The following is an 11,584-nucleotide window of genomic DNA, read 5'->3' on the forward strand; positions in this document are numbered from 1 at the left end:
TCCCTTTAAAGTGATACGGACACTAAAAATGAATTTTCAAAATATTAATCTGCATTAAAAGTTACCTATAGGTCATGTTGATCATTTTTTTGCTGGTTGTTCTGCTTTTGTTAAGTAATTATGACAGTTTTGCCAACCTCACATCTCAGTCTGTCCGAGTTTCTAATGCTAACCAACTACACAAATATGGCAGCCCCCCTCACAGAGGAACATGGGGGTAAGAAAGGTAATAAAAAAGCATCAGGCGAATATTTGTCAACCAAGGAATATGTACAACCAAGGAATCAGATTCATGTGCTTTCACTGTCTCCTCATTTGTATGTAAAGCAGAAGGAATCCTGGGAAGGAAACCCAGCTTCACGGATAATTTTCCATAAAAATTGGAGTGCCTGCTCCTCAGTACATGTTTGCAGCTATACGGCATAGGTCTCTGATTTATTGACTTTATTTTGAAAGCTGAAGCTTCCAGATGTATATTTGCTAGAAGACAAATCACGAAAGGCCAGACGTAAATATCTTGGATTTTATTGGTATCTCACAGAAAGCTCTGTAGTAGAACACACGTTGGGAATGATAATAAAAATATTCAACAATTTTTATCTGTATTTTGCATTGTTTTCTGGAAATAAAAGGCAAGTCCAGCAACGAATCTCTTTGCTGTGAAAGGGCAGTATATGTCCCAGAGATCTATTGCACAAGAGTAATGTCAAAGGCAAGTTAAAGGACAAGGAAAGTCTAAAGTAGAATAAGGCTAGAAATGCTGTATTTTGTATACTAAACATAAACATGAACTTACTGCACCACAAGCCTAATCAAACAAATGATTTATGCTTTCAAAGTTGGCCACAGGGGGCTGTCATCTTGCAACTTTGTTAAACATCTGTGCCTGACCCTGACCCTGCACATGCTCAGTGTGGTCTGGGCTGCTTAGGGATCGTCATAAACAAATCTGCTTGAGTTCTGCATGGCTGGGAAGTAAGGCGGGGGCTCCCCCTGCTGTTCATAAGTATAATTGTTCCCCATAGCAGGTAGGGACCATCTGACAATTCCTATCCACAGCAGTAAATGAAGGGAGAATTTCACTGCATACAGTCAGGTTTCTTATAAAAACGGTACACATTTTTTAATTAAAGTATATTGGAGAAAGGTTTCTTTTTCATTAAAGAAAGTAAAAATGGGATTTTATTTTTTTGCCTTTCCTTGTCCTTTAAGTGTTAGTACATAAGCAATGGTATCCCAGCTGCCTGCCCACCAGCACTGGCTGAGCTCTAACACACAGCAAAAAATGCACGAGGGCTTCATTCCATAATACTCAGAAATCTGCAGACTGGATATCCCTTAAACAAAAGCTTCTCTGGAGAGTATTTTCACTTGAGACTGAAGTGACAGGTATAAATGAAGAAGCAGTTCTATGTCAAGGTATATTTTGAACCCACTGTGGTATATATTAATGTAGACTAAGTGTAAATATAGAAAGGCTTTGATTGTTAACGATACGCAGTAGGGCTCTGGTCTAGTTCAGTCCCACGTGAGAATGCACTCACTGACCTAATAAAGCAGCTCTTCTAATAAAGATCTGATTAGCCGGGCCAACTTTCCCTTTAACCAGAGAGAAGGTTGTATGGATGGAATGTGCTGGCCCCTATGGTTTCACACGAGTGTTGGCTTAATTTAGAGATGTGTTGCATATACAGACTGAATTGTGGAGGTTAGAAAGGGGAAGATATTCAGAGAAAAGCATTTTAGGCAAATGAAAATGGCATGGAAGTCAGTTTTTGTGACTTGAATTTTTTCTCCAAAAACAAAAATGATGTTTAAATTGTTGTGTTATTTTTAATCTTCAGTTTTTGCCTCCATCTCATCGGCATCGTCATCTCCATCAACCTCTGCGTTCTCTTTCTCCAGTCGCTCCAGCTGCCGTGCAAGTTCGGTTTCGTCCGTATCTGTGACCACCTTAGGCTGAAACGAAAACAATGCAAGTTTAGGAAAAGTGAGCCCACCAATTATGCCACCCTCTGCTTACAGAATAAGACCTAACAGCGGGTACTGCCAACTTCCCATATGATGGATACTCGGGAGGAATTGTATGTTTGTCTCTTTTACCTCCATCTGGACATTAAATACTCCTCTCTTCTCTTCAATCCTCTCTTTAATGACCGACATTGCTTGATTGAGCACAGAAAGCCCCTCCGTCCTCTCCAGAGTAGTAGTGGTCATCACATACCGGGGAGGTGCAATCAGATTTATCTGCAATAATTGTAAAATCATCAGTTAAAAGGATAAAAGATTTCTTCTGCCGAGAGGCCATGTGGTTGTTGCACCCACACATTTGTCCCTTTAACGGTGGTCTTATTTCTTGTTCGTATCATCGTAATTAGGGTTCATAGAGTACTATAACTAATAAAGGAGGGGCCCTTTCTTTTACTTACCGTAACGGCATTATTCAGTTTTTAAGTGTTTTTATATGTACTGTGATTTATTGGCACAGTGTTTAATAAATATTGCCTTTTTATTTATATATATGTTGATCTAAATATTTGATGGACTGTTTGTTTGCAGCGGCCAGAGCGGTCTTTTCGGACATACTGTTTGGCGGATTTCCAGTGTGGACTCGCGCTACCTCACTACAACGTTTCCTTTTTCCTTAATTTATTAACATCTTCAAATGGGTCACTGAACCTCTCCCATTGACTTATACAAGAACTCGGCAGATTATAGGTGCGAATTCGAGTTGTTCCCAGGGTCCAGGTATGATAAATCTCGATTTTCAAATTCAAAAAGTAAAATTCGTTTGGATTATTCCCAACTCAAATTTAAGATTCGACTTTTAATAAATCTGTCCCTTAAAGGAAAATTTAACCCCAACGTTAAAAAAAACCCTCCCTCCTCCCCCCAGGCAAATGCCCCTAACGTTTTACTTACCCCTCGGTGTAGATTCAGGCATCGGGCGTCATCTTCAGCCGCTTCGGTAATCTTCGGTATGAGACTGGCTAAGCGGCGCATGCGCAGTTGGAGCAATTTTCTGTTTCGCGACAACTGCGCATGCGCCGAAACTCACGAAAATTGCCGAAACACCGGTCTCATTCCGAAGATTACCGAAGCAGCTGAAGATGGTGCCCGTGAACTCCGATGCCTGAATCTGCACAGAGGGGTAAGTAAAACGTTAGGGGCATTTGCCCGGGGTAACACTTAGGCTGGGGGGAGGATGGAGGGGGGGTCTATGTAGGGTAGGGGTTTTTTAAGTTGAGGGTTGAATTCTCCTTTAAGGTTGAACTTGATGGACATGTGTCTTTTTTCAACCTAACTTACTATGTTACTACCATACGAGAAGCGCCCAACTGCCACATACTCAGGTGCCTCTACTTCTAACCAGAGAAGGTTTTAGGATCTGTTTGGACAACTTTTGTTCAAACTACTGCCCATTTGCCCCCAGATGAAAGAAACACTGACTGCGCTCTGAAGCAAACATAAGAATGACAACTAAGGGCTATGGCACATGGAGAATAACTGCCATTTGTTTTAAATGAAACCTCCTAGAAAATGTACAAGCAGCAAGAGGTTAAATTATAGTCAATGACAAGAGGCAGGGGTGCATTTGTGTGGACTGAAAAAGACCACAACCCGTGTCATTTATATAATAATTTTATTACAGCCCCCTGTACCGACACTTACCTTAATTGGCATGTTCTCTGTGGAACAACTCAGCCCTGCTCTCAGTGCATCTTTAACAGCATCAATTCCTTCATACCCATAGCATGCCACTTCAATATCTATGAAAGAAACAGGAAAAGAAAGTTACGCACTGGAAAAAGAGACTAGGCGCCAGTTGACTTATTCGGTTCCGTAAAACTTTTTGCATACAAGGACAGTTTTGACTGACCATCTAGTCTACATTTAGAAAATTCAAGCACACCTCAGAGAGGGAAACTCTAAAGTTAAAAAAAAAAATGGTCCTGCTACTTGGAGGAAACAGATGGGTTGCAATTTTAATCCTTTCAGCATATCTGACAACAAGCACAGCACAGACCTGCTCGGATTTTCACCGCTTGTGGGGTCAAGCGCCTGTTAATGTTGTCAATAAGAACGCGTCTCTCATCTTCACTTAAGTCCAGCCCATCAAGAATGTCGGGGTCACTGAAATGAAAACACTGTGTTACAGAGGAAACCGAACTTGCCCCCACCAAATTGAAAGATGAACCAGCGTTAAACAGCTTGAGAATAGACAATATAAAACAAAAAACCCTGATATAGTGTAGTATTCCAGTTCTGTTGCACACCTTTATGTGTGTAAATTAGGTAAAGTGCTGTTTTTCCTTCACCTTTGGGTTTATATACCCTTTACCAATCCTCTTAAACAGCTTCTAGGGTTTTGAGATAGTCACAAATGTATAAATTACTGCAACCCGTGTAAAATTTTTCTTTCTCCAATGTCCAGCCAACAGTAGTTCAGGAAAATTTAATACCCTTTTTATTTAAAATTATTCATTTAAACGTTACACTCACGTTAACCAGCTTTAAATCGCATATAAAAAGTCACCGCAATGAAAATGTTCTGGACTCTAGAAGGCGTCACTGTTTATAAGGATTGGTAAAGGATATATATAAAACAGCACTTTGCCTAATTTTGAATTACATAAAGGTGAGCAACAGAACCTGGAATAATACACTATATTAGGTTATTTTGTTTTTGTATTGTCTATCCTCAAGCTGTTTAGCGATGGTTCATCTTTCAATTCGGTGTGGCTGTTATATCCAATGGAGAACGGAATTGGAACCGGCTGAGGAAGTGAACTGCGGATCTGCTAGTTATTTTTACATTTTTAGAACTTGCCCCCAGTCTGTACTGCTCAAGGGCCCATGAATAAGCTCTTCAACAGAAAACTATCCAGGCAAACTCCATTAGGGCAGAGACACATGCTCAGATTTGGGGAGATTAGTCGCACAGCGACAAATTTCCTCTTCTTTGGGACGACGAATCTCCCCGAACTGCCTCCCGCTGGCTAGAATGTAAATCGCCGGCGGGATGGCAATTTGTGCGCTTAGTTTTCCGAAGTCGCCCAAAGCTGCCTCACGAGGAAACTTTGGGTGACTTCGGAAAACGAAGCACTCAGAATGCCACCTCGTCTGCGATTTCGATTCTAGCCAGCGGGAGGCAGTTTGGGGAGATTAATCGCCCCAAAGAAGAGAGCGATTTATCGCTGGCAACTAAATCTCACCCAAATCTGAGCATTTGTCTCTGCCCTTAGAGACTTAGAGACTAGCAGTGTCTCTGCCCTTAGATACTAGCAGCAATCTGGACAAGGATTAAAGGAGAACTAAAGCTTAACTAAAGATGCCCCAGTAGCTCCCCATCTTCTTTTCTGCTGATTCACTGCACATGCTCTGTGCTGCTGTCACTTACTGAGCTTAGGGAGCCACTCACAATATACAGTACACATAGAATAGAAATGTCACAATATAAGGCTGATTAGTAATTAATACAGAATTACTACATGGCAGCACAGAAACCAGTGCAATTAGCATCAGAATTTAATAATCAGCAAACCTGTAGCATCAGCTTATATTACAGCCAGGGAAGCTCATTTTCTGCTGGATAATTAGTGACGAGCCCTAAGCTTAGCTTTTCAACAGCCAATCAGAGCCCACTGAGCATGTGAGTGTCACAGACACTTTCCAAGATGGTGACCCCCTGTGACAAGTTTGAAGTCCTGGATCATTGCTGCTATTGACAGCAATGAAACATGACAGAGAAAATGAATGAGCCTTACGAGACTGCATTTTTAAAAGCGTCATAGGCTCCGTATCCCGGCTTCTTGTACTTTTCGTCAAACACCCAAGCCGTCCTCTGGAACAGACTGTCCAGCTGCTCGTCCTTTGTGTAGTCCAGCACCTCCGCCACGTGCCGCAGAATACTGTACACCTTATATTAAACAAAAGCTTTCTTGTTAAAGAGTAATTACTGCGAATGTTTTCAATTGTAAAGAAGTTCTACAGAGCAAATACAAATTTGGGGGGTGAGGGGTACCCAGGCTGTGAATTCTGTAAAGCTGCTTTGGAAAACATCCGCACACATCCTTTGTTAATGTGTGTATTTTACATGAATAATGTGTGTATTTTATATGAATACAGCCGCTGCATTCATATAAACTCACTCAATCCTTCAGACAAACAGTAATCACCAGTTAACTTACAGTTTTGGATTTGGTGAATTTATCTTCACATTTTAGGGCTTCCTCTGGTGAAACTCTTCTTTTGGATAAATCTATATATCCTGGAGAAAGACGGCAAACAAACAATGTGACGAAGTCTAAGCGACTGCTCCACAGATAAATAACAATGGCAGTTTTTGGTTTTAACTTTTATTATGTTTTTACCTTCCACTTTCTCAAACCCAATGATACCTTACTTAAAGGAACAGTAACACCAAAAAATAAAGCTGTCCTAAAACAATGAAAATATAATATTGTGCTGCACTGATACAATTGGTATGTTTGCATCAGAAACACAACTATAGTTTATATAAAAAAGCTGCTGCACAGCCATTCAAGCACAAGATACATAGAAGATAACAGATAAGTACTACTATAGTTTATATAAACAAGCTGCTGTGTAGCCATGGGGGCAGCCATTCAAGCACAGGATACACAGTAGATAGATAAAAAAAACGCTGCCTGCTTTCTCACTAGAGTGTCTGAGTTAAGGGTAAGTGCATTTTTGGTATTTTTACTCACAGTGGGGCACATTTATCAACACTGGGCAAATTTGCCCATGGGCAGTTACCTATAGCAACCAATCAGTTATTAGCTTTTTAAAGCCAGCTGCAAGTAGAACAATGAATGCAGCAATTTGATTGGTTGTCATGGGTTACTGCCCATGGGCAAATTTGCCCAGTGTTGATAAATGAGCCCCAGTGTCTGCTGGGGGACTTGGTTTTAAATGCACTACATACTTAGAATGTTCACACATAAGTGACACATTATCAAGTGTTGAATTTATGTGAGTTTTTTCTTAAACTCCCTTAAATATAAATATACTCCAAATTCAACTTGGGGGGTTATTTAAAAAAAAAATCAAATCTCGAATTTTTCCGACTCGAAAACTCAAATCGAATTAGACCAAACTCGATTCCAGCTTTTTCTCAGAAAAAAACATGAATGTCAGGAAGGCTACAAACAACTCCAAATTGATCACTGCACCTCTACCATTGACTTATACAGTAATTCAACAGGTTTTAGGTGGCGAATAGTCGAATTCTAATTCCAGAGTATGATAAATCTTGAAAATCTAATTAGAATTTTTTTTTAAAAAAACTCGAATTGAGTTTTGTTTATTCCCTAGTTGAATTTTTAAATTCTAATTTTCCGTGGACTCAACATACAATGAGGGGCCTTAACGTGGCACGTGAGCTTACATATTTTGGCCAAAGTGTGATACTAACACCTCTTTTTTTGTAATAATTATTTTTTAAAGGCAAACCGTGCACTGGCAATTATTCTCTCTCTCTCTCTCTTTTTAGACACATTATGTATGTTGGCTAAACCATTTGTGGGCTGATATCAATAATGTCATCACAATAACAGCCACCAACACCCCTGCAGTCAGTCTGTAAGTGGTTCTACCCCACCAGGAATGGTGTAAGTTCAATTTTAATGCTATTTTATATTTGGCACAGGTAATCAGTTCCACAATTTGTCAGCTACTGTTACATTCGGACTGAAGCCCAGAGACAAGGAGGAACTTCAAGGTCCTACTGTAGCACCTAAAGGTAACCCTGCAATGTTCATAGATGCTGGCCTTCCTTTACAAAAGAACAAAACACTATGTTTAAAGCCACACTAATGATTGCAGCCTGGACTGGAGCAGGCCCGTGAAAGAATGCAATAGCGCACAGTACAGGTATGGGACCTGTTATCCAGAATGCTTGGAAAGTGGGTTTTTCCCTGCTAATGAATCTTTCCGTAATTTGGACCTTCATGCCTTAAAGGACAAGTCAACGGCAAAATAAAAATGTGTCTGTAGTTTTAAGATGTTGTACCATGTTAGCCAATCGAAAAAAATTAGAAAATGTAAAGATTAGTGATACCTTTTATTGGCTAACTGAATAAGTAAAAATTGCAAGCTTTCCGAGCACCCAGACGCCTTTGTCAGGCCTTTGTCAGGTATTTTGCCTGACGAAGGGGCCTGGGTGCTCTGAAAGCTTGCAATTTTTTACTTACGGTATCAACAAACTTTACCTTGCCCGTGTCTGTTAAATCCTGGAACCTGACTGCTTACCTTTATCTTTATCGACCCTGATCACCACAACACACTCGTTCCTGCCAATCCTAATAAGTTTGTTGATAGATCGGATACGCCTTCTCGACAGCTCGCTGAGCAGAATCATACCCTCGATGTTGTTATATTCCAAGAGGCTGACGTAAGCCCCCATCTCAGCTATGGAGCGGACGTTCACCATGACCACGTCGTCCACCTCCGGGAACTTGTGTTGGTAAAACCTACAGTTTAACCCAGGCATCCTGCAAAGAGAACCAGTATCATTTAAACTGTGCCGCGTACAGCTTGCAATCTACACCTGGAGTACATTATCTTACCCAAAATCACAGAGACTTGCTGCCATATAACCTGCTAGCATTTCCCTTAACTGACATCACTATCGTATGATTTCATATCATGATGCCCCTTTTATTCCCAGGCATCTGTAGCCATTACACTCACCAACCCTCTGATCTGCCCAGAGATTTCAAGCGCATGCCTACTTTAAAGGAGCTGTTCATCGTAAAAGTTTAATTTTAGTATGATGTAGATGAAGGATAATCTGAGACAATTTGCAATTGGCTTTTCATTTTTTGTTATTTGTGGGTTTTGAGTTATTTCAGCAACTCTCCAGTTGGCAATTTCATCAAGCCAGTTGCTAGGGTCCAAATTACGCTAGCAACCATGCATCGCTTTAGAATATGAATAGGAGAGGCCTGAATAGAAAGATGAGTAATAGAAAGTAACAATTGCAACAAATCTCTATCTTAACAGGACATTTGTTTTTAAGATGAGGTCGGTGACCCCTACTTGAAAGCTACAAAGAGTCAAATAATTCAAATATGAAAACCCTGCTTCCTGTAAATAAGCCATTTTCATAATAATATACTTTTTTAGTAGTACGTGCCATTGGGTAACCCTAAATTGAAACTTGCCAATTTAAAAAACAAGTGCCGCCCCCTGGGATCGTATGATTCACGGTGCACACAAACAAACCATACATGTTAGGTCACATGAGCCAATTAAAAGAGAGTGTTGTGTCTTTTGCTTCCACACTTCTTCCTGTTACAGTTAGAGCTGCAGTATTTCTGGTCAGGTGATCTCTGAAGCAGCACACAGACCATCACAAAATGGTGGTTCAAGGCAACAGATGTAAAAAGGCAAGATTTACTTATATATATATACCAGTTTTTGTACGATTCTTTAATATGTCACTTAATTTGATATAAACTGTCGCTTTAGTATTGATTTTGGTTTAAAAGAAAAAATTAAATCCAGTTGAAAAGTTGCTTAGAATTAGCTATTCTATAATGTACAAAAAGTTAGCTAAATGTGAGCCACCCCTTTGGTCTAGAAGATATGTGTGTGTGACTACAATGGGCAAAGGTCCAAGTTTTTGATCTCAGCAGTGGGTTTCTCAGTCGATTGCAAGATTGTGGCCATATGGGACCTAGAGAAAAGTTTATTGGTAGTACATAGGGAAACCAAACCACCACTGGGAAAATGATTTCCAATCGCTTCCTATTGCAGCTTCCTGTGCGGAGCTCTATTTTAGGTTACACTGATACAATTCCAGCATGACACAGGAGTGTGTTGCTACTTGCTATCTACAGGAATCACACGTAACAACATGTTGTCATCACAGAATTGCACCAACTAAAATGGTGGATATAGTTTAAAGGAATTGTTCAGTGTAAAAATAAAAACTGTGTAAATAGATAGGCTGTGCAAAATAAAAAAAATGTTTCTAATATAGTTAGTTAGCCAAAAATGTAATGTATAAAGACTGCAGTGACTGGATGTCTAACATAATAGTCAGAACACTACTTCCTGCAGCACCCTTGGTTTACCAGGCTGTAACCAATCAGAGACTTCAGGGGGGGGTCACATGGGTCATAATTGTTTGCTTTTGAATCTGAGCTGAATGCTAAGGATCAGTTGCAAACTCACTGAACAGTTATGACCCAGGTGGCCCCCTTTAAGTCGCTGACTAACTAAGAGTTAGAGAGCTGAAAAGCAGGAAGTAGTGTTCTGTTCGACCTCCAGTCACTCCAGCTTTTATACATTACATTTTTGGCTAACTAACTATATTAGAAACATTTTTTATTTTGCATGGATATCTATTTACCCAGTTTTTATTTTTAAGCTGAACTGTTCCTTTAAGGCCCATGCCAGTCATCAGCCTGTAACTGGCTTTATAACTGATCTCATTGTGTCCCAGAGCAGCTCTGCAGTTTTTTCGCTGACCAGAAATGACCAGACAAAAGACTGTCAAAATCCCTTTACATAAGAACTAAAGCCTATCTAAAGAAGTAGCTAGAAATGTTGTACATGATGTTTTGTGCTTCTGTACCAGCCCAAGGCAACCACAGCCCTTTAGCAGTAAAGATCTGTGTCTCCAAAGATGCCCCAGTAGCTCCCCGTCTTCTTTTCTGCTGATTCACTGCACATGCTCTGTGCTGCTGTCAGTGATTAGTAATTAATACATATATTATGTATATGTATTAATCTCCCCTCCGGCTATAATCTAAATTGCAGGCGGGATGACACTCGGAGCACTTTATTTATCAAGTCGCCTGAAGTTTCCTTGTGAGGCAACTTGGGGGAACTTCGGAAAAACAAAGCAATCTGAGTGCCACCCCGCCGGAGATTTACATTCTAGCCGGCGGGGAGATTAGTCGCCCGAAGAAGAGATTTGTCACCGGGCAACTAAATCTCCTTGAATCTTCTGTCTCTGCCCTTAGAGAGAACAATTCCAGTGACGTGTATGTAGCAATGAGTTTAGTGTGTAATGATGAGTTTAGGAGAGTTGCTTAGAATGACATTTTCTTTCATTATAGAAAAGACAGTTTTCAGGTGGAATTCCCCTTTGATAAAGGCCCAACAGGGAGATGGTCGTGGAACAGGTAGAAGGAGATTCGATAAGGGTGACAGTTTATATAAAGGTGACAGATTATATAAGGGTGGGTAAAAGTGGCACTGACACGTGTTGGGGGAATTTGCAGGGAATCTGATTGGCGCATAAGCACTAAGTGCTGCCAGCGAGACTCTGTACATAGTTATAACAGGGGGATGACCCCTCGGCTGTAGAGCGCCAGAAGCGGAAAATAAAACGGATAAAGGAGTCGGGGCCTTACTTGACTGATGTTCCCTACGACAAACAGAACGTTGGCACCGGGCGCGCTCCTTCAGCTCACGCCGAACTATTTCATCAGCATGCGTTCCGGCAAAGAACAATGCGCACGCGCGACCCCAGAACGACAGCGCGGCTCCGGAAACGGAAGCCAGCGTTACTATAGTTGCAGAGATCGGAGGTTACCGGGCGCCATAT

The 11,584-nt window shown here is 40.7% G+C and overlaps 1 protein-coding gene across 1 annotated transcript; it reads right to left on the reverse strand.

Annotated features, from left to right (window-relative positions):
- Window positions 1-509: 509 nt before the first annotated feature.
- On the reverse strand, window positions 510-11,463 carry eif2s1.S (eukaryotic translation initiation factor 2 subunit alpha S homeolog). The gene is given in 8 exon segments (NM_001087283.1): window positions 510-1,959; window positions 2,104-2,247; window positions 3,673-3,770; window positions 4,028-4,134; window positions 5,769-5,920; window positions 6,192-6,271; window positions 8,275-8,516; window positions 11,391-11,463. Coding segments are annotated over 7 exon segments (948 nt in total). The 5' UTR covers window position 8,516; window positions 11,391-11,463; the 3' UTR covers window positions 510-1,833.
- Window positions 11,464-11,584: the final 121 nt, after the last annotated feature.

This window comes from Xenopus laevis, chromosome 8S (genome assembly GCF_017654675.1).
Source record: "Xenopus laevis strain J_2021 chromosome 8S, Xenopus_laevis_v10.1, whole genome shotgun sequence".
NCBI classification, from domain to species: Eukaryota; Metazoa; Chordata; class Amphibia; order Anura; family Pipidae; genus Xenopus; species Xenopus laevis.